The sequence below is a fragment of the Pongo abelii genome, chromosome 18 (assembly GCF_028885655.2).
Source record: "Pongo abelii isolate AG06213 chromosome 18, NHGRI_mPonAbe1-v2.0_pri, whole genome shotgun sequence".
NCBI classification, from domain to species: domain Eukaryota; kingdom Metazoa; phylum Chordata; class Mammalia; order Primates; family Hominidae; genus Pongo; species Pongo abelii.
This window is the reverse complement of record NC_072003.2, coordinates 17,594,027-17,621,210: the sequence shown is the minus strand read 5'-3', so window position 1 is coordinate 17,621,210 and position 27,184 is coordinate 17,594,027. Positions and strand designations below refer to the sequence as shown.

General features: G+C 47.3%; 1 protein-coding gene across 1 annotated transcript in view; it reads right to left on the bottom strand.

Moving 5' to 3' along the window:
• Positions 1 to 19,247, bottom strand: part of MYH11 (myosin heavy chain 11) — a 154,236-nt gene extending 134,989 nt beyond the window's left edge. Inside the window, exons 1-2 of the mRNA XM_054533519.2 lie at positions 18,968 to 19,247; positions 2,281 to 2,642 (exon numbers count right to left, since the gene is read on the bottom strand). Coding sequence (XP_054389494.1) covers positions 2,281 to 2,625 — 345 coding nt within the window. The 5' untranslated portion in view covers positions 2,626 to 2,642; positions 18,968 to 19,247. The remainder of the gene's footprint in view (positions 1 to 2,280; positions 2,643 to 18,967) is intronic.
• Positions 19,248 to 27,184: the final 7,937 nt, after the last annotated feature.

Sequence of the window (27,184 nt, the reverse complement as noted above, 5' to 3'; positions counted from 1 at the left end):
GATCATAACCACAGCAAAAACCAATCTAATAACACTTAACATTTTCAGTGCCTACACTTAACATGTAGCAGGAAGTGTATTAAGTGCTTTCTATTTAGAGTAACCCACTCCATGAAGCTGGTACTATTTTTTTTTTTTAAACAGACAAGGTCTCGCTCTGTCACCCAGGCTAGAGTGCAGTGGCACAATCATAGCTCATTGCAGCCTTGAACTCCTGGGCTCAAGTGATCCTCCTGCCTCAGCCTCCCTGAGTAGCTGGGATTATGAGTACGCACCACTGCACCTGGCTAATTTATTTTTGCAGAGATGGAGTCTCGTTGTGTTGCCCAGGCTGGTCTCAAATTCCTGGGCTCAAGTGAGCCACCTGCCTCAGTTTCTCAAAGTGCTGGGATTACAGGCATGAGCCACTATGCCCAGCTCCCAAGAGGCTGGCACTATTCTTGCATCCATTTTACAGAACAGGAAACAAAGCTTCAGAGGCATGAGGTAACCTGCTCAAGGGTGAGCAAGCCCTTTCAGAGAGAAGAGACAGACGTAGGCTGGGTTGGGTGACCTCTGCGCACCAGTCTAGTGACCCGTGCCCCACAACATCACACTCCAAGCCCCAATCATCTAGTCCAGGCAGTCCAACAGAACTTTCTATGATAATGGGAACATTCTGCACTTATGCTACCCAGTACACCAGCCACTAGCCACAGGTGGCTATTGACTACTTGACCCAGGGCCAATACAACAAAAGAAATAAATTTGTTATTTTTTATTTTCTTTTACTTATGTATTTATTTAGAGATGAAGTTTTGCTCTTATTGCCCAGGCTGGAGTACAATAACGCGATCTTGGCTCACTGCAGCCTCTGTCTCCTGGGTTCAAGCGATTCTCCTGCCTCAGCCTCCCAAGTAGTTGGGATTACAGGCACACACCACCACGCCTGGCTAATTTTTATATTTTTAGTAGAGACGGGGTTTTACCATGTTGGCCAGCCTGGTCTGGCGCTCCTGATCCCAGGTGATCCACCCATCTCGGCCTCCCAAAGTGCTGAGATTACAGGTGCGAGCCCATGCACCCAGCCAATAAAGTTTTTAATGTTTCTTTTCTTTTTTTTTTTTTTTTTTTTTTTGAGATGGAGTTTCGCCCTTATTGCCCAGGCTGGAGTACAATGACACCATCTCAACTCACTGCAACCTCTGCCTCCTGGGTTCAAGCAATTCTCCTGCCTCAGCCTCTCAAGTAGCTGGGATTACAGATGTGCATTACCATGCCTGGCTAATTTTTGTATTTTTAGTAGAGACGGGGTTTCATCATGTTGGCCAGACTGGTCTCAAACTCCTGACCTCAGGTGATCTACCCGCCTTGGCCTCCCAGAGTGCTGGGATTACAGGTATGAGCCACCACACCCGGTCTAATGTTTCTTTTAATTAATTTAAATCTAAATTTAGTTAGCCACGAGTTGCCAGTGGGTACCATATTGTGCCATCTCTAGTCCACTCTGATCTGCAAGTCTACCTAAAAGAGTCCTAGGACCAACCTGAACATTCCCCTCTGTGACAAGGAAGACCTCCCTAAAACCTAGCCACATCCTCATGTCTCCTACACACCTGGCTGCCAAGAAAAACCAGCCTTTCCAAAGTGGTTATGAGCTCTTCTTTACTTTCAAGAGGAAGGAAGGACAGAGAACGATGCCAGTGAAATCTGTTGAGAGTTTATCATACGTCTTGGCACTTGGCATATGTGATGACATGGGATTGTCACACCTCCTGTCTGTAATGAGGGTGATTATTCCCATTTTATGGATAGGAAAACCGAGGCTTCAAAAGGGGAAATAACCTTTTCAAGGGCTGAGATGTGAACCCACGTTGGAATGATTCCACCTCATCTTGCAATCTCCCTCGATCAAACCTTCAGCCTCCCATTTCCTTTTTTTTTCTTGAGACAGAGTCTTATTCTGTCACCCAGGGTGGAGTGCAGTGGTACAGTCTTTGCTCACTGCACCTCCACCTCCTGGGTTCAAGCAGTTCTTCTGCCCCAGCTTCCCCAGTAGCTGGGATTACAGGTGCGTACCACCACCTTCGGCTACTTTTTGTATTTTTAGTAGAGATGGCATTTCACCATGTTGGCCAGCGTGGTCTCGAACTTCTGACCTCAGGTGATCCACCCACCTCGGCCTCCCAAAGTGCTGGGAGTACAGGCATGAACCACTGTGCCCAGCCCTCCCAACACATTTCTAATGCCTACTTTCCTCATGAGGCCAGGAGTAGGTACCTGGCTGCCTGCAATACTCACATATATTAGCCCTGAGAAGTACCGCTCCCTCAGGTTGTGTAGCACAGAGGCTTCGTTGAGGCACGTCAGCTCCGCCATATCCTCCACCTTGGAGAACTTGGGTGGGTTCATCTTCTGGATGTCATCTTTCCCAACCGTGACCTTCTTGCCATTCTCCACCAGCTCCACAACCACCTCATCCCCCTTCTCCTCCTTAATGCTGGCTGCCTCAAAGCCCTGCTTCTCCGAGGGGACCCAGACGAGTCTCTTGGCGGCCCAGTCAGCCTGGGCCACTGGGCTGTTGATGAAGTTTTTGTCCACAAAGAGGAACTTCTCATCGTCACTGAGTTGTCCCTTCTGCGCCATGGTGCCTTGTTGGTCCCCTGTGGAACAAGGTAACAGGGTCAGAATCAGACCACAACTAAGCCCGGAAGACAGATCAACCACTCACCTTGCCCTGTCTAGGAACTCGGTCTGCAGAGACATCCCACCAAGTACAAAGACCTGCAGTATTTTGTAGGTGGTCGAAGAACAGAGACCACCCAAAGGCTCTTCAGAAAGGGATGTGTGTCATCGCCTAAAATACGAAAAGTCAAACAACCCAAATGTCCATCAACATAGAGCTGGATACATAAGCCATGCTATTTCCATACCGTGAAATACTACCCAGTGCTCAAGACGTAGGAAGTAGGGCTGGACGAGGTGGCTCACACCTGTAAACCCAACACTGTGGGAGGCCGAGGTGGGCGAATCACTTGAGGCCAGGAGTTCAAGACCAGCCTGGCCAACATGGTGAAACCCTGTCTCTACTGAAAATACAAAAATTAGCCAGGCATGGTGGTGCGCACCTGTAATCCCAGCCAATTGGGAGGCTCAGGCAGAATTGCTCAAACCCGGAAGGCAGAGTTTGCAGTAAGCCAAGATAGTGCCACTGCACTCCAGCCTGGGTGACAGGGCGAGACTCCATCTCAAAAAAAACCCAAAAAAACAAAAAAAAAAACAACAACAAAAAAAAGAAGCAGGAAGTATGTCTACACGTGCTGATATGGGAAGATGGTTAAGTCTAACTGTGCATTGCAAAATAAGAGTCCTCAAACGATTAAACATAGAATTACCCAGATCGCTTGAGCCCAGGAGTTGGAGACCAGCCTAAGCAACATGGCAAAACCCTGCCTCTACAAAAAATACAAAAAATTAGCCAGGCATGGTAGCGCACACCTGTAGTCTCAGCTACTTGGGAGGCTGAAGTGGGAAAATCACCTGAGCCTGGGAGGTCAAGATTGCAGTGAGCCAAGATCAAGCCACTGCACTCCAGCCTGGGTGACAGAGTGAGACTCTGCCTTAAAAACAAACAAACAAACAAATAAACAACCCAATGTATATAACTGGAAACTCAGTAAAAGGAAAGAAATTATGCAATAAAATAAATGAGTCTCAAAAGCATCATGCTCAGTGAAACAAACCAGAAAGGCCACACGCTATATTATTCCTTCAATACGAAAAACTATTAGGCTGGTACAAAAGTAAGTGTGGTTATTGTGATTGAAAGTAATGGTGGCCAGGCGCCGTGGCTCACACCTGTAATCTCAGCACCTTGGGAGGATGAGGTGGGTGGATCACCTGAGGTCAGGAGTTCAAGACCAGCCTGGGCAACATGTTGAGAACCCATCTCTACTAAAAATACAAATATTAATGGAGTGTGGTGGCACACACCTGTAGTCCCAGCTACTCAGGAGGCTGAGCCAAGAGGATTGCTTGAACCCAGGAGGTGGAGGATGCAGTGAGCTGAGATCGCACCATTGCACTCCAGCCTCGGCGACAGAGCAAGACTCTGTCTCGGAAAAAAAAAAAAAGTAATGGCAAAATAGAAAACGCATATCTATGGTGACAGGCAATCCAGAGTTGCCAGTGGAGGCCATGCATGGTGGCTGACACCTGTAATCCCAGTACTTTGGGAGGCCAAGGCGGGGGGATCACTTGAGGTCAGGAGTTTGAAACCAGCTTGGCCAATGTGGTAAAACCCCATCTCTACTAAAAATACAAAAATTAGCCGGGCATGGTGGTGCACACCTGTAATCCCAGTTACTCAAAAAGCTGAGGCAGGAGAATTGCTCGAACCCGGGAGGCAGAGGCTGCAGTGAGCCGAGATTGCACCATTGCACTCCAGCCTGAGTGACAGAGAGACACTCTTGTCTCAAAAAAAATAAACAAAAAAAAAGAGTTGCCAGTGGCAAGGAAAGGAATGGATTAGTAAGAGGCACGGAAGAGGTACATAAGAGGTAAGAGGCACCACCTTTCGGTGTGATAAAAGAATTCCCTGTGGTCATGGTGGTGCTTACAAGGCTGTATACATTTGTCAAAACTCATTAAGAATGTTCTATCCACTATAGGATGACTAAAATGAACAATAAAATATTACACCATTTCCAAGAGCTAGAAGAAGGACATTGAATGTTCCCAACACAAAGAGATGATAAATGTCATTACATAGGAAGCAGCAAGATAAAAGTAACGGTAAATGCTTGAGATGATGGATATGCTAATTACCCGATCTTATCTCCCCACACATTATATGTATTAATATCAAAACATTACTAAGAGCTGGACTCAATGGCTCACACCTGTAATCCCAGCACTCTGGGAAGCTGAGACAGGAGGATCCCTTGAGGCCAGGAGTTCAAGACCAACCTGGGCAACATAAGAAGACCCTGTCTCTGTAAAAAAATTAAAAATTAGCGGGGCATGGTGGTGCATGCCTATGGTTCCAGCTACTCAGGAGGCTAAGACGGGAAGATGGCTAGAGCCCAGGAGGTCAAGGCTGCAGTGAGCTGTAATCATGCCACTGCACACCAGCCTGGGCCACAGAGTGAGACCCTGTCTCAAAACCAACCAACCAAACAACTAAAAAAATCATTATGGACCCCATGAACAGGTATGATCATTTGTCAATTAAGATATAAATTTTTTAAGTTGAAAAAACTCACTCAAGCTATACACTTAAAAAAACTTGAATTTAAGTTGGTGAGTTTTACTTTATATAGATTATACCTCAATAAAGCTGATTAAAATATTTGTCATAAAATATTTGTCTTTATATGTTTGTGTGTACATTTCTAAAAGTCTAGAAAATTGCATACCAAAATATTATACTAGGGTTCTAGCTGGTCAAATATGAGACAGTGTAAATATCAATAAGAAAAATAATTATATGTCCATCACCCCAACACCCCAAAAAGGGTTGAAAGACAAGTATATTTAAATCCATTTGTTCAAAATGATTTTTGTTGTTTGAGATGGAGTCTTGCTCTGTTGTCTGCGCTGGAGTGCAGTGGTGCAATCTTGGCTCACTGCAACCTCTGCCTTCTGGGTTCAAGTGATTCTCCTGCCTCAGCCTCCTGAGTAACTGGGATTACAGGCGTGCACCATCACACCCAGCTAATTTTTGTATTTTTAGTAGAGACGGGGCTTCGCCAAGTTGGCCAGGCTGGTCTCAAACTCCTGACCTCAAGTGATCCACCAGCCTCGGCCTCTCAAAGTGCTGGGATTACAGGCGTGAGCCACCGTACCCGGCCCCAAATGCATTATTTTTTAAATGGGTACAGAAAGTGGGGTGGAAATGTGAAAATCTTGATTCTGCCTTTTCTATACAAATTGTTCCTTAGGGTAACTAAATTAAAAAGGAGAAGTCTCTCTTGATGGAAGATTAGGTCATTAAATGTCCTCTCTACATGGGAAGCCCATTGATGGTAGATTCACATTATCTGTCCTGTTATCCAGATGCATTTATGAGGAGAGGGACAGAGACAACACACTCTATAGGCCTGTCCGGGTCCCTGTTCCTGACTCTCTGACTACAGCTGCAGGGGCTGTCCTGGAAACACTGGCTCACAGCCCCTTCCACCTCTTGCTGCTGGGATCCAAAGAACTGAGTTGCTGGCTAAGTGAGGACATATGGCCACCAGGATCTATGTGTGGTTGACATCCCTCCTTCAGCAGGGAATTCACAACTCCTTTGAATTCACTGATAATCCCCATGCTTGGGCCCCAAATCCCACAGCGACAGAATAAAGACCCATGTCCCACTCCTGGATCCCTAGAGCTGAGCACCCAACCCTGAAACCCAACCTTTTGGGTGACGCAGATTTTGCAAGGCAGAATGGGAGTGGCAGATATTCCAATACCTATTTTTTTCCTTTCAGGGCTGAAAATAATAATTAAAAAACTAATTTAAAAAACCTGCTGCTGGGTGCAGTGGCTCATTCCTGTAATCCCAGCACTTTGGGAGGCCAAGGCCGGCGGAACATCTGAGGTCAGGAGTTCGAGACCAGCCTGGCCAACATGTGAAACCCCATCTCTACTAAAAATACAAAAAGTTGCCTGGCGTGGTAGCATGCGCCTATAATCCCAGCTACTCGGGAGGCTGAGGCAGGAGAATCACTTGAACCCGAGAGGTGGAGGTTGCAGTGAGCCAAGATTGTGCCACTCACCGCACTCCAGCCTGGGCAGTAAGAATGAAACTCAGTCTCAAAAAAACAAAAAACAAACCTGGAAGTTGATTTGCTCAGAGATTTTCTGCTGGGAGACCTGATATAGTAGCTGATGAAAAAAAAGTGGTGGCTAGGTGCGGTGGCTCACACCTGTAATCCTAGCACTTTGTTGGGGCTGAGGTAGGAGGATTGCTTGAGGTCCAGAGTTCGAGACCAGCTGGCTAACATGGCGAAAACTGGTCTCTACTAAAATACAAAAATATTAGCTGGGCATGGTGGCAGGAACCTGTAATCCTAATTCCTCGGGAGGCTGAGGCACGAGAATCCCTTGAACCCAGGAAGCAGAGGTTGCAGTGAGCTGAGATGGTGCCACTGCACTCTTGCCCAGGCAACAGAGCAAGACTTCATCCAAAAATAAATAAATAAATAAATAAAAGCAGAGAAATAAGGAAATCCCATCTAAATCTGAATAATCACTTCAGATATCCAGAAAGAGAAATAAAGATCTGGTAGACAACATGTATTGTCCTAAGTTTAACAATCCTCCTTTCTGCATTTTAAAATCGCTATTGAATTTGGCTTAGCTCATAGTAAGACCAACAGTGTCCTGCCCCTGACTCCACTTACCCTATCTTAAAAAAGACTCCCTTCTACATGGAAGAATTCCAGTGAATACATGGAGAACAATAAAACTAGGATGTAACTGTTTATAAAGCTAATAATATAGTGGGTCTCAAGCTGGGCACGGTGGTTCACACCTGTAATCCCAGCACTTTGAGAGGCCCAGGCAGGCAGACCACCTGAGGTCAAGAGTTTGAGGCCAGCCTGGTCAACATGGCAAAACCCTGTCTCTACTAAAAAATACAAAAATTAGCCGGGCATAGTGGCATGTGCCTGTAATTCCAGCTACTCAGGAGGCTGAGGCAGGAGAATTACTTGAACCCCAAAGGTGGAGATTGCAATGAGCCGAGATCATACCACTGTACTCCAGCCTGGACAACAGAGCAAGACTTTGCCAAGGAAGGAAGGAAGGAAAGAAAGAAGAAAAGAAGGAAGAGGCCGGGCATGGTGGCTCACGCCTGTAATCCCAGCACTTTGGGAGGCTGAGGCTGGGGGATCACGAGGTCAAGAGATCGAGACCATCCTGGCTAACATGGTGAAACCCTGTCTCTACCAAAAAAAAAAAAAAAAAAAAAAATTAGCCGGGCATGGTGGCGGGCGCCTGTAGTCCCAGCTACTCAGGAGGCCGAGGCAGGAGAATGGCGTGAACCTGGGAGGCGGAGCTTGCAGTGAGTGGGTGAGTGGAGATTGCGCCACTGCACTCCAGCCTGGGCGACAGAGCGAGCCTCTGTCTCAAAAAAAAAAAAAAAGAAAGGAAGAAAGAAAGGGTCTTGGCAAGTTGGCAAGGGCTACCAGTAATTGCTAAAACCATTAGGCCAATTGGGCTCACATTTCCTGGTGCATTAGCTTCTGAGTCAGTAGGACTGGAATGGGGCCCAAGAATATGCATTCCTAACCAGCTTCCGGGTGATGATGATGATGCTGGTCTAGGGTCCCCACCACAAGACTGACTATATCAGATGAAGAGCTGTTGTGGAATTTTATAAGGGATGGGTCCGTCTGACATCACCTAAATCTACTAATAAACCCCAACGTCACAAAAAGAGAGAGCTAACTAGACATTATAAACATTACATGCCTGCAGATGGAGCGCTACAGGAAGTGCCGTTACCACTAATGACATATTCTTGCTAAAAAGAAAAGGGGATGGAGATGGGGGATGAAGGTGATGAAGCCTCCAGATCTAACGCCTGTCTATGGAAAATGCAAGGCACAGGAGAGCATGTTAAACAATGCAGTAAAATCCCAAAGGTGAGAGACTATGCTCTGTCGCCCAGCTAGAGTACAATGGCGGGATCTTGGCTCACTGCAACCTCCACCTCCTAGGTTCAAGTGATTCTCCTGCCTCAGCCTCCCGAGTAGCTGGGATTACAGGTGCATGCCACCATGCCTAGCTAATTTTTGTATTTTTAGTAGAGACGGGGTTTCACCATATTGTCCAGACGGGTCTCAAACTCCTGACCTCACGTGATCTGCCCGCCTTGGCCTCTCAAAGTGCTGAGATTACAGGTGTGAGCCACCATGCTCGGCCACGACTCTGTTTCTTTAACAAATAAAATACAAACAAAAAGGAGGGGAACCTATAGATTAAAAAATAATTGAAAGAAAACAGGCTGGCAGTAGCCCACACGTATAATCCCATATTTTGGGAGGCCAAGGCAGGAGGATTGCTTGAGCCCAGGAGTTCGAGACCAGACTGGGCATTATAGCAAGACCCCAACCCTTTAAAAAAATATCAGCCAGGCATGATGATGCGTGCTTGTAGTCCTAGCTACTAGGAGGCTGAGGCAGGAGGGTTGCTTGAGCCCAGGAGTTTGAGGCTGCAGTGAGCTATGATTACATCACTGCACTCCAGCCTGGGTGACAGGGTGAGACCCTGTCTCAAAAAAGAGAAAGCCACAAACAACGAGAACATTTCATAAATATAGGGCATTTTCATTAGCCTAAAAGATCTTTCTGAGCCTAAATAACATACAAGTTCTCATTCTGCCGCCCAGGCTGGAGTGCAGTGGTACAACCTCAGCTCACTGCAACATCCGCCTCCCAGGCTCAAGTGATCCTCCCACCCCAGCCTCCCAAATAGTTGGGACCACTGGCACCCGCCACCATGCCCAGCTATTTTTCTGTATTCTTTGTAGAGACGGGGTTTCACGGTGTTGCCCAGGCTGAGGTCTTGAACTCCTGACCTCAAGTGATCTGCCTGCCTCAGTCTCCCAAAGTGCTAGGATTACAGGCATGAGCCACTGCGCCCAGCCCTAAGTGGGCTCTTTCTAATTGCCATGTTGATGAGTTGCCTTAAAAGTCAGAAAAAATAGCAAAAACTACAACAGAAAAATAAAAGGACACGCACATCTCCATTGCCTGGGACCCTGTCTAACCTCAGACTTAAAAACACAAACAAGATCAAGTGCAAAGATTCAGTCTCTGTCCAAAAAAGGAGAGCTTGGAGCAGGCTGGATTCCCTCTGTCTTTGATGTCTCTGACAGTTATGATGTGCAAAATCTGCTTTGGTCAAAAGACAGCAAGATGGGGGATGAGAAGCTTTGACTCATGCTAGAATGGTGTTTTCCATAGCATGCTCCTTGGAACCCTAATTCCCTGAAATATCTGAGCTGGGGTGGAGCTGCGGAGGTTGAGAAGCTCTTCAAACACTGGGGCAGTCAAGGTCAAATCCATTTGGAAGGTGCTACATATTCCCCTTCCCTCATTGAGACACAAAACACACAACAGGACACTTAAGTCTCTGGCAGATCCGGAAACCTGAAAGCTATTTTGCTCCTATGAGCCTTTGGTCCCCAAAACAACATTTGGCCACAGATTTGCCCTTGAGAAAATTCAGTGAGCCTGACAAATTAATGATACTAATACTAGTAATAATAGTTGCTAAGTCTTCTTTTTTTTTTTTTTTTTTTTTTTTGACACAGAGGCTCACTCTGTTACCCAGGCTGGAGTTCAGTGATGTAATCTCAGCTCACTGCAACCTCCACCTCCTGGTTCAAGTGATTCTCCTGCCTCAGCCTCCCAAGTAGCTGGGACTACAGGCATGCTCCACCATGCCTGGCTAATTTTTGTATTTTTAGTAGAGATGGGGTTTCACCATGTTGGCCAGGCTGGTCTTGAACTCCTGGCCTCAAGCTATCCTCCCACATTGGCCTCCCAAAGTGCTGGGATGACAGGCGTGAGCCACCGCAGCTGGCCACAAACTCTGCCCTGCGGCTCTTGGGCTGCATCATTCTGTGCCGTGAGGGGCGTTCTTCTGTGCATCGTGGGATGTTCCGCAGCAGCCCTGGCCTCTGCCCACCTGATGCCAGTAGCACCCTTTCCTCCACTCATGACAATCAAAAATGTCTCCAGACACTGCTAGATGTCCCCTGGGGTGGCAAAACTGCTCCTAGTTGAGAACCACAGTTTTAGAATAAAAACAAGGGCTGTCTTGGGAAAGGCAGTTAAAGCTGAGAGCAGCTCTCACTTAGTCAAACTCAACTCGGAATACCAACCGCAGAAGGTCAGACGGGGGCAACGTGAACATATTGGACCAGAGACGGACCACCAGTTGGCCCAACCCCAGGGACACTCTTCATCTACCTTGATGCACCTTCCCAACCCTCCCAACCTACCATCGCTCATGTTTAAGGACCTGCATCAGCTCCAAGGGCTGAAAGGACATCTCTGAAATTACTACCCAGAACTGCTGACCACGAAGCACAGTTCACTCATCAGGAGCTGCTCTCAATGTTTTTGGTTGGGGGAATGGTCTCACTATATGCCCAGGGTGGAGTGCAGTGGTGCAATCATGGCTCACTGCAGGCTCAAACTCATGGGCTCAAGGGATCCTCCCAACTCAGGTGTGGGCCACTATGGCCAGCTAATTTTATTTTTTGCAGAGATGGGGGTCTTGCTATGTTGCCCAGGCTGGTCTCAAACTCCTGATCTCAAACAATCCTCCTGCCTTGGCCTCCCAAAGCTCTAGGATGAGAAGCGTGGGTCACCTCGTCCGACTTTCTCGAATGTTTTGATGAAAACAAATGACTCTGTCACCTTTGGCATTAGCGAAGTTTGACACATCTGAGTGTGTCAGCCCTGTTTACAGTCCTGTCCTGACCAACAACTGTTTCATACTTTTTTTTTTTTTTTTTTTTTTTTTTTGAGACAGGGTCTGGCTCTGTCGCCCAGGCTAGAGTGAAGAGGCGCGATCTCGGCTCACTGCAAACTCTGTCTCCCAGGCTCAAGCCATTCTCTCACCTCAGCCTCCCAAGTAGCTGGGATCAGAGGCACGCACAAGCACACCCAGCTAATTTCCTAATTCTTGCATGTTTTTTTGTACAGACAGGGGTCTCACTTTGTGGCCCAGGCTGGTCTCGAACTCCTGAGCTCAAGTGAACTGCCTTCCTCAGCCTCCCAAAGTGCTAGGATTACAAGCATGAGCCACCGCGCCCAGGCTGCTTCATTTTTCGAGCACAAACAAGCTATTCATTAGCCTCTGGAAGACCTTAGGATGTCAAGTAACAAGTCTCAGCTCTGCCCCAAACCTGCTGGGTGACTCTGGACAAGTCACTCATCCTCTCTGGACCTTGTATTTTTCATTTAGGGAAAAGAAATCCATGGTAGGCCGGCCCAGCTCTACCATTTTATGGGACCCGTCTGTGACTCCTGGTCAAAGGGCTGAAACTGGACCAACTGAGAATGTCAGGCTGCTTTAGTTTGTTTTGCCATCAGTTTCATTTTTCCCAGAAGAACTCAGGGGCAAACGATCTTGCCCTCTCTGCTTCAGCATTAATAAAAAGTAAATTAGGCCGGGCATGGTGGCTGATGCCTGTAATCCCAGTACTTTGGGAGGCTGAGGCAGGCAGATAACCTGAGGTCAGTAGTTTGAGATCAGCCTGGCCAACATGGTGAAACCCTGTCTCTGCTAAAAATACAAAAATTAGCCAGGTGTGGTGGTGGGCGCCTGTAATCCCAGCTACTCAGGACGATGAGGAAGGAGAATCACTTGAACCCAGGAGGTGGAGGGTGCAGTGAGCTGACATCACATCACTGCACTCCAGCCTGGGCGACAAGAGCAAAACTCTGTCTCGAAAATAAATAAATAGTAAATTAAATATCCCAGAGCCCAGAGAGTATAGGATTTGCACATCACCTCACCTGGTCAACAGCTTCCCTCAGGATTTTACTGCCAAGCCATTGGCTGAAGATTTCAGACCAGAGACACAAACCCATATGTTTTTGGAGATCGGGTAAGTAATACAGAGTGACCCAGACCAGATGTTAGAGTATTGCTCATATTCTAAATACCATGCAGGGTTCAGCACTGTGGCTCACGCCTGTAATCCCAACACTTTGGGAGGCCAAGGCAGACAGATCGCTTGAGCTTAGGAGTTCGAGACCAGCCTGCGCAACATGGTGAAACCCCATCTCTACAGAAAATACAAAAATTAGCCAGGCATGGCGGCACATGCCTGTAGTCCCAGCTACTCGGGAGGCTGAGGTGGGAAGACTGCTTGAGCCTGGGAGGTGGAGGTTGCAGTGAGCCAAGATCATGCCACTGCACTCTAGCCTGGGTGACAGAGTGAGACTCCATCTCAAAAAGAAACAAAAGAAAAAAGAAAAATTGCTCATATTCTAAATGTCATAAAGGGCTGGACACAGTGGTTCACACCTGTAATCCAAGCACTTTGGGAGGCCAAGCCAAGAGGATTGCTTGAATTAGGAACTCAAGACTAGCCTGGGCAACATAGTGAGATCCCATCTCTATTTCAAATAAACGAATGAATGCCATTCAGGCAAAACAGAAGTTCTCTGAACCTGATCGGCAACACAATTCGCCAGCTGGAAGGACCTCTGCAGTGGAAATCCTAGTTCAAGGTCTGGTCCAGGTGTAGGGAGGCGTCAAATGTGTCACAGGGAGAGGGACTGGATACTCTAAATGCACCTGCTCAGCAGGTCCCCGGTAGTACCAAAAAGGCAGTTTAGATCTATTGTTCCTAACAGCCACTGTATTTATTGGGCCCTTTGTATTCATCGGGTATGAGGCCAGACAGCTTCCTATATAGACCATCTCACTGTCTCGTAAGCGCTCTATAAGTTGGCATCACCTGCTATTGCTATTTTCCTGCTAAGATGACCGAGGTCCTGGAAGGTAAATGCAAGGCCCCCACTTGTAAAATTTGGAGTCAGGAGTAGAATCCAGACTGCGAAGAGTAAATGGACACCCGATTAATTCTTAGCAGAAAGTCCCTTTCTTGCCCCTGACCCTACTCCACCATTTCCACTCTCCCCTCACCATTCACATCCCCCCACCTCCCAAGGGCTTGTTCCCAAGAAAGCCCTACCTCACTTTCACAGGAAAAAAAGTGAATAGTGAACCTGTCACGTTCTTATTGCCTTGTGACATCTGCCTAATCATCTGAATACCAACGGTTTCAAGTAACTCCAGAAAGAAGTTCTCTCAATGCATAACACTATTTTTTCCTCCCAACCAAGAGAAGTTGGTTGGTAAGAGTTACGGTAGCCCCTGTGAAGGATGCTTCTGGAAGTGAGCAAGAACTGATTATTTCTGGCCCTAAAAGCCCCACTGTGTTTTATATTTTACAATTCTGGCATACCACAGCTTAAAATAAATGTATAGTCTCCTATGTCAGGGGTCCCCAACCCTTGTGCTGCACTACCAGTCAATGGCCTGTTAGGAACCAGGCCACATAGCAGGAGGGGACGGTGGGTGAGTGACCCTCACTGCCTAAGCTCCACCTCCTGTCAGATAAGCAGCATTAGATTTTCACAGAAGCACGAACCGTATTGTGAACTCCACCTGCGAGGGATCTAGGTTGTGCATTCCTTATGAGAATCTAACCAATGCCTGATGATCTGAGGTGGGACAGTTTCATCCCAAAATCATCCTTCCCGCTACACCCTGGAAAAAATTGTCTTCCACGAAACTAGTCTCTGTTGCCAAGAGGATGGGGACTGCTGTCCTATGTGACTGCAACAAGTTGCAATTTTGCAATGCCTTTTTTTTTTTTTTTTTTTTGAGACCGAGTCTCACTCTGTTGCCTGGGCTGGAGTGCAGTGGTGTGATCTCGGCTCACTGCAACCTCTGCCTCCGAGGCTCAAGCGATTCTTGTGCCTCAGCCTCCCGAGTAGCTGGGATTACAGGTGCCCACCACCATGCTCAGATAATTTTTGTATTTTTAGTAGAGATGGGGTTTAGCAGAGACCATGTTGGCCAGGCTGGTCTTGAACTCCTGACCTGAGGTAACCCACCTGCCTCAGCCTCCCAAAGTGCTGGGATTACAGGCGTGAGCCACTGCGCCCAGCCTGCGATGTCTTTAGCCGGTCGTTTGCAATATCTATTAATTTTAGATACGCATGCCCTTTAACTTAGCAAGGGCATTTCTGGGAATTTATCCTACAGATAAATTCATATAATTAGACAAAAAGCCCAAGGATGAAAGAGTGGCATTATCTATTATTCCCATTTTCTTGCTAAGCCTATCGAGGTCTTGAAAGATAAATTCAAGGCCCTCCCTTGTAAAAGTTGGAGCCAGGATTAGAATCCAGATCTATCTGAAGCCTAATTTACTCAGAGATGGCATTAGCGATGTTTGACACATCTGAATGTGTCAGCCCTATTCACAGTCCCGTCCTAACAACTCACTGCTTCATCCTTTGAGCATAAACAAGCTATTCATTAGCCTGTGGAAGACCTTAGGTCTTCGAGTTACAAGTCTCAGCTCTGCCCAAAACTCGCTGGGTCATACTAGGCAAGTCACTTGCCCTCTCTGGGCCTTGTATTTTTCAGCCTGGTACAGGAAAGTTCTATATCCCTCACCTTTTTTTTGAGACAGAGTCTCACTCTGTTGCCCAGGCTGGAGAGCAGTGATGCAATCATGGCCCACGGCAGCCTTGAACTCCTGGGCTCAAGCAATCCTCCTGCCTCAGCCTCAGCCTCCTGAATAACTAGGACTACAGATGCTTGCCACTATGCCCAGCTCATTTTAAAAATCTGTTTGTAGAGATGGTGCCTCGCTATGTTGCCCAGTCTGGTCTCAAACTCCTGACTTCAAGCCATCCCCCTACCGCAGCCTCCCAAATTGCTGGGATTACAGTTATGACCTGCCATACCTGGCCTCTATGGCCCTTTCCTAGCAACTTTGATGAGGTTGTTCCTCCTTAGCCCCTGAAACCCTGATACAAGTCGCAGATGTCCAACCTCCCCTTTCAGCCACTGTGAGCAGCTTCTTCTTCTGTCCTTGGATCACATACAAGGTTTCTTTCAAATTCTTGCCTGCCTTTCTCTAAACCCAATCTTGTGTGGCCGGGGTTAAATGTTGAAAGGTCAGGGGTGGAAGGAGAAAACCTAGAGAGCAAAAAGCCCATCCCTTAAAGTATGCCATCAAGACCCTAAATAAACCAGGCATGGTGGCTCATGCCTGTAATCTGAGCACTTTGGGAGACCAAGCCAGGCGAATCACTTGAGGTCAGCAGTTCAAGACCAGCCTGGCCAACATGGTGAAACCCCATCTCTACTAAAAATACAAAAATTAGCCAGGCATGGTGGTGGGCGCCTATAATCCCAGCTACTCTCTACACAGGAGGCTGAGGCTGGAGAAGTGCTTGAACCCAGGAGGCGGAGGTGGCAGTGAGCCAAGATTGCACCACTGCACTCCAGCCTGAGCGACAGAGCAAGACTCTGTCTCAAAAACAAACAAACAAACAAAACCCTAAACAAATGTAATTGGAATTTGTAACATTCCCAGTTCAGGTAAGGAATGGTAGCTTAATATATTAAAGATTCTAATCACCACTTTCAGCCCAAATAGAAATGAGGTTTATGAGATCAAAGGGAAGAAAATTAAGAGAAGCTTCTTCTTTAACGGCCACATAATTTAGGCTTCCCGGTTCTGCCAAAGATGAGCCATGCCATACTGAGCAAACATCTTGAACTCTCTGGTTGTGTTTGCTATAAATAACCACCACTAAAGCTTACCAGGGGCCAGGCACTGTGCTAAACCCTTCATACACATTAGCTCATCAAATCCTCCCATGAGGGTAATCTGTTAAACTCTGGAGTTAGAAAGACCTAGATTTGTAGAATCTTGTTTTCCTTACTGGTTAGCTGAGCTATCTTAAGCAAGTTGTTCAGACTCCATATGTGTAAAATAAAGCCAGTTATAATAACAGTATCTACTCGAAAGGGTTGTTATGAAGACTTAAGATAATGTCCACAAAGGGTTTTTAGCATCTCGCCAGGCAAAAGTGTCCAACAAACATGAATTATTCTCATTAGCCCCATTTCCCGGATGAGAAAGTGAGGTTTGAGGAGGTGTTGGAGATAATTTTTAAATTTGCTTATGATCTTCTATGATTCTAGTGGATTGAAAATTGAACTTGGTTTTCAAGAAAAATCTACTATATATCTACTCTTGGAATTACATGCTTGTGCCTAAAGTGTAAAACCCACCTGTTTGGATTCAAGCCCTGTGGAAAGGAGACAATTCCCTCCCACCCCCCACCCAAAAAAATCAAACCTCTGAATAAGAGGGGGTAGGAAAGAAGAATCCCACTTTTCTCCCAAATCCCTTCTCCTTAGGGCTTCTCCACTAGTTCTTCAATGGGTGAGGGACATGGTAGAGAAATCCCCAGGGCCAGGACCAACCGGGCTGCAGTGCAAGGCTGGGTAACTGACGAGGGGGCCAGGGATGGCCTCATGGAAAACGCTTCCATAAATGGGCATGTTTGCCTCAATCTCTGCCCTCCCACGGAAAAGTAATGATAACAAATCCATAACAAATACCTTGTACGGAATAACACATCTATTTTGGACATGTTAATAAAAAAACACGGTGTTTACAGGGCAAGCCCGGCGGCTTCTTGGAAAAGACCCAGCTAGTTCACGTTCTGGACTCTCAGGATGGCAGCCCACCTAGGGTCACTAGTTTCAGCTAGGTCACCCCCCCCCCAATCAGGGGACAAACAGTGCCTTTATTTTAAATGTGCAAAAAGTCAGTTTATGTTTTCTTCAGAGGACATGGTGATAAACATTTACTTTGTTGGAAGCGTTTAGTCCTACCAGAAACCTGACCCCAACAAGTTTGTGTCCATGGTAAAGAAGAAAGATAGTGGGCTCAAGGGTATGAACTTGGACTCAGACACGGGAATGGGTTCTACCACTTGCTGGCTGTGTGACACTTTACCTCTCTGAGCCTCAGCTGCCTTGTATACTAAACAGGCATCATAACGCCTTTCTTATGAAGTTGTTGCAAAAATTGAATGAGATAAATTAAGTTAAATGTTGCAACAGCATGTGGCACTTAAGTATTCCATCAACGGTAGCTATCTCAAAGGGAAAACATCAATTTCCTTCAAACAAAATTCCCTATCTTACTTCACACCCTGCCACCTAATGACTTTCAGTTCAGCGTCAAGTTCCCTCTCTAAACAATTCTAAAATAGTATTGTTAAGTAAATCAAAGAAACAAAAAACTACACAAAGCAGTTTATGAATAGCCTGCCTTCTTTTTGCCAAACCCCAGACAGTTCACCATTTAATCTCTCAGTTCTTCACACTGCAACTAAACACTCCCGCCTTGGGTTTCTAAATGTTTTCTTTTACTTCTTGACAAGCATGGCTTTGGATGGTGCCTTTTCTCAAGTGGCAAAATCCCTACCAGACCCTGTGCTGGAAGAAAACTTACAACAGGCAGTAGCCACACTTTCTCTCGTTTTACCCATTTGGTTGGGCACGAGAGTGGCATTGACACAGGTGGCTCTGCGGGAAATTCTAGTGTAATCTTACCTAATGCACCTGCAGATCGTGGAAGCAAATGGAGACTTTGGAGCCCACCTGGGTATCTGGGGGCCCTTTGGGGTCAACCTGGGTGAGATTTTTTTTTTTTAACTTGGAGAAGATGAAAAAGTGGGCTATAATAAACTAGATCACAACCAGCCTTATCTCCCAGGGGTTCTCAACATAGAACCTCCCCTAAACTGATTTAAAAAAAAAAAAAAAAAAAAAAACTCTCCTTTATGCTAAGCCTATGCCCATGTGTTTTTAACTGATTTAATGCATTATCAACACAACTGTGGAATACGGTCAAATCCACAAGGAGCCTCACTTTGCCTGTCTGTATGATAGCAAGTGACTTTTCAGTGAAGTTCAGCTGTACCTTTTTTGGTACCTAGAATAAAAGTGAGATGCCTGATTGTCTGCACCGGACCTCTGAGATTTCCAAGGGAGCATATCTCCTGGATTAGCCTCTTAACAAGAATCACTCAGGACTGATTTTTTTTTTTTTTAAGGCAGTTTTTCTGGGGATTCTAGAGTTGGGAAATGGAGTTGGGTCCAGGCATTGATATCTTTAATAAGCACCCCCAAAATGGTACTTCTCACTGGCGATCTCGAGAAATGCTGTTTGGGAAAAGTCTAGGATAATCTAAGATGATAGGGCAGAGAGAAATCCAAATCACAACTCTGCCCCCACCATGGTCCTTACGAGGTTGACAACAGGGACCCCTAAGCGCACCCCAGCCCCTATAGAATACCCTATAGGACTTTTAACCCCCCCCCCCCGCAATCTGCCCCCAGAAGGACAACTACTACTTACAGATCTCCAACTGGGGGGACTAGTGGAGAGGAAACTGGATGGCGAGCTCGGATCTGACGCACCTCCCAGGCCAGAGCGTCCAAATCTCCCTACGTGTCTCGGGCGCCTCTCTTTATAGACCCGGAGCTGCCCGCGGCTGGGAAAGGGGAGGAGGCCGAAGGGGTGGAGTTGGGGAGGGTCCCTTGCGGCCCCCTCGCCGCGCCCCCTGCAGGGCGCACCCCTGGCGGGAGCGCAAGGAGCTGGGGCGCTCGGGACAAGGGCGCACGGAACAGGTGCGCACCGGACAAGGGCGCACGGAACAGGTGCGCACAGGGACGGGAGTCTCACCCCCGGCCCGAGGCGGTCGCAGACGCTCCGGATCCCTACAGAAAGGGAGTCGGGCAAGCAGCGTCTGTGCGGGATGCTTGAGAACGTCTTCCCTGAGTCGGTTCCAGCCGCACAGGCTTTAACCTCTTCCTCCCCGTGTTGGGGCTGTGGTGGATCTGACTTGACATCTCCCACCCCACTTCCCATTTTATTGGCATCGCACTGTCTGGAAAGAGGGCCGGCTGTGCAGCGTGAAGGGTAGGGAAAGGGGATTTCTTGAACTTTGCAAAGTGCGAGACAGGAGGCCTTCACCCTTGCTGGGAACTCTGCAGGAAGGGGAAGTTTTTACTTTTCCCAACTTGCCATCTCCACCTCCACCCACACCACCACGACCAAAATACAAATAAAAGTTAAAAATAAGCCCACTGTGATTATTTCAGCTGTCCCCCTCCCCTGTGTGCCACTCGCCAGCTGCGTGACCTTGGGCAAATCACTTCACTTCTCTGAGCCTTGGTGTCCACAGCTGCAAAATGGGGGAAGGCAGTGGCGGTGATAATTACGTAATTTACAAGGTGCAAGTGTTAAGATCCAAGGAGAAAGCGGGTGTGCCCCCAGAGTCTGCGAGTTCACTTCAACAACTTCCCTTCCCTAAAGATTCTTCGCCTAAAATTGCATTCCCTGTCTCTCTCCATCACAGTCTCTCTCGCTCTGTCTCTGCCACTGTCTCTGCATGTCTGTCACTCTGATCATTGCTGTCTCTCGCTCTATCTTTTGTCTCTGTCCCTCTCGCTTCTCTAGATCTGTCGATGTCTCTGTCTCTCCCTCGTGTCTCACTCTGTCTCTGGTCTCTGTCTCTTGCTCTCCATCTCTCCCGCGTGTCTCACTCCTATCTCTGCGCTCGCTCTCTCTCTGTTCCCCAGGCTCTCCGCTTCTCCCCGTCCCTCCCTCTCCCCTCCTGTCCACGCACGCACACACAGGCCATAAAAGGAAGTCAAGGCGGTGGGCTGGCCCCGCGCCAGGCCGGGGACCCGCGGGCAGCCCGGGCGCTCCGCTCCCCGCGCGGCACCAGCTCCTCCGAGGTTCCCGGGCCGGGCCGGTCCCCCTCCCCGGGCGCGGCGGGAGCGGCGGGAGGGAGACAACCCAAAAAGGGCAGGCGCGGACTCCTTCCTGCAGGAATTCCCAGCGCCGCATACCAGCTCGGGGCTGCCGGCTCCCCCTGACTAAATATGGTGCCGAGCGTCCTTCCTGCTCCCCGGCGTCGGGGGAGGGGGCCCTTCACGCAGCCACCGGCCGCCGTCGCCCCGCGGGGCTAGAAGGGGACCCCTCTGCTTAGGGCAGGCCCGGAAGGGGGCAGCCCCTAGTCCCACGTGGGTTTCTGCTGCTTCAGGCCAGAGGATTTGGAGAGAGGGTTAAAGTTGGGCAGACCCCTCCTGGGTTCTGTACTTGACGCAGGCCCTTAGTCTACAACCACTCCTCTTGCAACCAGGTGAAGGGGCTGGGGGCCGGGGGTGGGGGTGGGGGTGGGGGTGGGGGTGGGGGTGGGTCCTTTATTAATACCCCCATTTTGCAGGTGAGAAAATTGAGTCCCTGCAGGGGTAAAGGGATTTGCCCAGGCTCTCACTGGGACAGTCATTGATTGGTGCTGGCACTGGAACCTTTCTGATGACACCATTCACTTCCAGAGAGGAGATATTAAAGGGAAATGCCCAGGCAAACTGGCCTTGAGGCCCAGGGCGTGTCTCTGAGAGTAGATGTCTGGCTTTTAATCTGCCAGTGCTGCTTTCTACCTATTTGACCATGGGCAGGTAACTTTGCCTTTCCATGCCTCAATTTCCCTACCTGTAAGATGGGAAGAACATCAGCTACTTCCTGGCCTTTTTGTAAGCAGTCCTTGAGATGATCCATGTAAAATGAACACGGTGCACGGCTTGATGTTAGCTGCTGTTATTCGCAACAAACATGAAACCAACTAGAGTTGCACCAGGCCTTGGGGATATAAAGAGAGGGCTCTTTCCCTGCAGGCTCCCAGGTCTCTCTGGAGAGCTCTGCATCTCAGACCCTCTTGGGTCCTTCTTCATCCTTCCAACATCAAGCTCACCTGATTTTCACCTTGGAAACTCCTGAGCCTGGCCCTTGTCCTGCAATGGGCCTAGACCAGAGAGTCAAGAACAGCCTGCATTTAGCTGGCTGGGGAAGTGAGGGGTAAAGCTCTGCAGAAAATGATGAATGAGCTGCTCCCCACATGCTTTTAACATCTATGCTGTAAAAGGAGTGGAAATCGTCCCTGCATCAGCACAGAAATGATGTGGAGCAGAGAAGTAATGGAAGGGGGAAAATTGAAGTCAATCATCCCCTTCCCATCCTGGAAAGGGAAGGCCATCGGAATCTAACTTGCTGGCCTCGAAGTAAAAAGTGGCATTAATACTAGACGCATGAACACTGTATTTCCAAAGGGTTCCATTTGATTATTTAAATAACTTGTTGGTAACTTTTAAAAGAGAATAATTATAATGTGATTAACAATTGGAGACTTTGTAACAAACACTCAATTTTACTTCATTCTCTCACCTACGCCTTATATAACAACCCTTTATTAAAAATTAAAGTAGGCAGCCGGGCACGGTGGCTCTCGCCTGTAATCCCAGCACTTTGGGAGGTCAAAGTAGGCGGATCACTTGAAGTCAGAAGTTCAAGACCAGCCTAGCCAACATGGTGAAACCCCCATTTCTACTAAAAATACAAAAATTACCTGGGCATGGTGGTGCACACCTGTGGTCCCAGCTACTTGGGAGGCTGAGGCAGGATAATTGCTTGAACCCAGGAGGCAGAGGTTGCAGTGAGCTGAGATTGTGTCACTGCATTCCAGCCTGGGAGCCTGGATAACAGAGCAAGACTCCAACTCAAAAAACAAAAAACAAAAAACGAAAGTAGCCAAGGCCAGGCGTGGTGGCTCACACCTGTAATCCTAGCACTTTGGGAGGCCAAGGCAGGAGGATTGCTTGAGCTTAGGAGTTTCAGACCAGCCTGGGCAACATAGCGAGACCCTGTCTCTACAAAAAATACAAAAATTAGTCATGTGTGGTGGTGGGCACTTGTAATCCCAGCAACTTGGGAGGCTGAGGTGGGAAGATCACTTGAGCCTGGGAGGCAGAGGTTGCAGTGAGCTGAGACCATGCCACTGTACTCCAGCCTGGGTGGCAGAGTGAGACCCTGTCTTGAAAAAAAAATTTTTTTAAGTAGCCAGCCTGGGCTACATGGTGAGATCCAATCTAAATAAATAAATAAATAAATAAATAGCAGCTGGGTGTAGTGTAGCCTGAAGTTCCAGCTACTAGGGAGGCTGAGGTAGGAGGATCTCTTGAGCTTGGAAGGTTGAACTCTTGAGCAGTGAACTGTGATTGCACCACTGCACTCTAGCCTGGGCGACAGAGCAAGATGTTGTCTGTAAAAAATAAGGTATGTACTTTAATTCCCTCCCTACCCCCATTTTATTGTTGAGAATCTAGGTTTGGAGAGGTTAAATAACACAGCAGTGGTGGAACAGGAATTCCAACCCCAGTCTTTTTGACACAGGCCATAGTAGACAGAAGTCTGAGGTTTTAAACCCAGATCTCTTAAGCACCAATCAAGCACCTTTGGGATTGTCAGTAAACCTCTCTGAGTGCATTTTCTTAAGGAAAAGCAAAGATGATCAGATTCTTTGCCTCAAGTACCTTTCTGATTGTTAAATATGACAGCACATGTGAAGGCCTTTATGAACCATCTCAGACCTTTCTAGTATCCTCTGGAAGCAGGCAGGGACAGTATGTTCACCTAACAGTCATTCAATAGATATGTGTCCAATGCGTGAAGTTCCGATGTTTGAATCTTCAAAAGTGCATTGTTATCATTCGATCAGATGCCTCTGTTTTATTTCTCATGGCTCAAAAGGTCAGTTTTTTTTAAGATGGAGGAGGCAATAGTCTCTTTTTAAAATGTCACTTTGAGTGCTGTCAAGTAATTTTCCTTGGCATATCTTTTTTGTGATGGGCTGTTTAATGGGAGTTTCCATGAATTCATGAAACAAGACGGCCAAGGGGAAATTTCTCTTTTATAGTCTTTTTTTGCTGTTGGCTTAAAAAAGCTCCAAAGTGGCTGGGCACGCCTGTAATCCCGGCACTTTGAGAGGCCGCAGTGGAAGCATCGCTTAAGCCCAGGAGTTCGAGAACAGCCTGGGCAACATAGCAAGATCCCTGTCTCTACAAAATAATAATAATAATAATTAGTCGAGCACAGCAGTGTGTGCCTGTATTCCCAACTAGAGAGTGAAGTAGGAGGATTGTTTGAGCCCCAGAGTTTGAGGCTGCAGTGAACTGTGATCGTACCAGTGTACTCCAGCCTGGGCAACAGAGCAAGACCCTGTCTCAAAAAAACAAAACAAAACAAAACCATGAAGTGTGATCCCCTCCAATTTTTAGTAACATCGAAGATTGGGTCTGAGCATGGTTTACTCCTCCATGTGCCTCAAGATTTAATATTTTTTGGCCGGGCACAGTGGCTCACACCTGTAATTCCAGCACTTTGGGAGGCCAAGGTGGATGGAACACTTGAGGTCAGGAGTTCGAGACCAGCCTGGCCAACACGGTAAAACCCTGTCACTACTAAAAATACAAAAATTAGCCGGGTGTGGTTGTGCACGCCTGTAGTCCCAGCTACTCGGGAGGCTGAGACAGGAGAATCGCTTGAACCTGGGAGGTGGAGGTTGCAGTGAGCCAAGATCACACCGTTGCACTCCAGCCTGGGCTACAGAGAGAGGCTCGATCTGAAAAAAAAGAAGAAGATTTAATAATTTTAAAGTGTTATCAGCCTTGATCTACTTGACTCATATAGAGTCAAGTAGATCTGGCCCAAGATCTGTGAATAAAGGAACATCGTTCCTGACCACAAGCAGGGCCATGCTCCAACTCTTGCACAAAAGCACTTTTGTTTCACTCATGGTGGCCCCCATGATAGACCTCATACTTCTCTCGATACTAGACTGCATTGCATAGTAACCTGCAATGCTCTTTCCTTCATCATCAGTTTCCAATTCTGATGTCACGATTTGGTTCATGACATTCCTGAAAGATTCTCTATGTCTATCAGGAAGGGTCCTAAAACTCTCAATAAAAGTAGTTCTACAGTTTTTTAAAAATGAAACACACCGGGCACGGTTGCTCACGCCTGTAATCCCAGCACTTTGGGAGGCTGAGGCAAGTGGATCTCCTGAGGTCAGGAGTTCAAGACCAGCCTGGCCAACATGGTGAAACCCCATGCGTACTAAAAGTACAAAAATTAGCCAGGCGTGGTGGCGGGCACCTGTAATCCCAGCTACTCAGGAGGCTGAGGTGGGAGAATCGCTTGAACCTAAGAGGCAGAGGTTGCAGTGAGCCAAGATCACATCATTGCACTCTAGCCTGGGGGACAAAAGTGAGACTCCGTCTCAATAAAACAAACAAACAAACAGAAACAAAAACAAACATGCTCTTACCATATAATCCAGAAAATTCTTCTTAGGATTTGCCCAAAAGAGTTGAAAACTTTTGTCCATACAATAACCTGCATGCACATGAAGCTTATAACAGCTTTACTCACTATCGCCAAAACTTGGAAGCAGCCAAGATGTCCCTCAGTAGGTGAATGGATACATAACAATGGAATATTATTCAGTGCTAAAAACAAATGAGCTATCAAGGCATGAAAAGACAAAGGAAAATTACAGCTGGGCATTGTGGCTCACGCCTGTAATCCCAGCACTTTGGGAGGTCAAGGCAGATGGATCAGCTGAGGTCAGGAGTTCGAGTTCAGCCTGGCCAACATGGTGAAACCCGGTCTCTGCTAAAAATACAAAAATTAACCAGGTGTGGTGGTGGGCACCTGTAATCTGAGCTACTCAGGAGGCTGAGGCAGGAGAATCGCTTGAATCAGGGGGATGGAGGTTGCCGTGAGCCGAGATCGTACCACGGCACTCCAGCCTGGGTGACAGAGTGAGACTCTGTCTAAAAAAAAAAAAAAAAGACAGGAAGAAAACTTAAATGCCTGTTACTAAATGATAGACGCCAATATGAAAAGGCCACGTACTGTACGATTCCAACTATACAACATTCTAGAAGAGACAGGAATAGGGGGAGTAGAGAGGATTTTTTAGGGCAGTGACACTCCTCTGCGTGATACTAAAATGGTGAATACGTGTCACTAGACATCTGTCCAAAACCATGGAATGTGCAGGCAGTCCCCAACTTATAATGGTTAAACATGATTTTTCAACTTTATGAAGGTGGGAAAATGGTGCATTCAGTGAAACCGTATTTTGAATACCAACAAAACCACTTTCAATACAGTGGCTTTTTCACTTTCAATACAGTATTCAATAAATTACATGAGAAGGTCAACACTTTATTATAAAATAGGATTTGTGTTTGATAATTTTGCCCAACAGTAGGCTTATCTAAGTGACCTGAACACGTTAAGTAGGCTAGGCTAAGCTATGATGCTCTGTAGGTGAGGTGTATTAAATACATTTTGGGCCGGGCATGGTGGCTCACATCTGTAATCCCAGTACTTTGTGAGGCTAAGATGGGCAGATCACTTGGATTCAGGAGTTTGAGACCAGCCTGGGCAACACAGTGAGATCCTGTCTCTACAAAAAATACAAACATTCACCAGGTGTGGTGGCATGTGCCTATAGTCCCAGCTATTCGGGAGACTGAGGCGGAAGGATCGCTTGGAGGCGGAGGTTGCAGTGAGCCCAGATGGTGCAACTGCACCGCACCCTGGGTGCCAGAGTGAGACCCTATCAAATAAATAAATAAATAAATGCATTTTGACTTATTTTTAACTTGTGATAGTTTTGAGATGTAACCCCATGAGTCAAACAGCATCTGTACAATACCAAGAGTGAACCCTAATGTAACTATGGACTTTTTGTGATGATAATGTGTCAAAGTAGGTCCACCCATTGGAATACATGTGCCACTCGATGCCGGATCTTGACAGCGGGAGAAGCTAGACAGGCATGGGTGCAGGGGGCAGTCAGGAGCTCTGTGCTTCCAGTCCATTTAGCCATGAACCTAAAACTGCTCTAAAAAACGAAAGTCTACTTTTATAAAAGTAGTTTTTTGTTTTTTTTTCCAGACAAGAGTCTCACTCTGTCGCCCAGGCTGGAGTGCAATGGCGTCATCTCGGCTCACTGCAACCTCCGCCTCCTGGGTTCAAGCGATTCTCCTGCCTCAGCCTCCCCAGTAGCTGGAATTACAGGCGCATGCCACCACGCCTAGCTAATTTTTGTATTTTTTGTAGAGATAGGGTTTTGCGATGTTGGCCAGGCTGCTCTCGAACTCCTGACCTCAGGTGATACGCCCGCCTTGGCCTCCCAAAGTGCTGGGATTACAGGCGTGAGCCACCGTGCCCAGCCTAAAGGTAGCTTTTTTTTTTTTTTTTTTTTTGAGACGGAATTTCGCTCGTTGCCCAGGCTGGAGTGTGACGGCGCCATCTTGGCTAACTGCAACCCCCGCCTCCAGGTTTCAAGTGATTCTCCTGTCTCAGCCTCCTGAGTAACTGGGATTACAAGCGCATGCCACCACGCCTGGCTAATTTTTTAATTTTTAGTAGAGACGGGGTTTCATCATATTGGTCAGGCTGGTCTCAAAACTCCTGAGCTCAGGTGATCCGCCCACTTTGGCCTCCCAAAATGCTGGGATTACAGGCGTGAGTCACCAAGCCCGGCCAGTAGTTTTATTTCACTTTTATTTTAATAAGATTCCTGAACACCATACAATCCTCAAATCGTGGTTGTTACCAAAAAATCAAGTACCAAGTGGCTGGGAAGCATTGTCCCAAATGCCTTTAAAGGCATATTCTCACAAATGTTCATCTTTCATGTACACTTGGCTT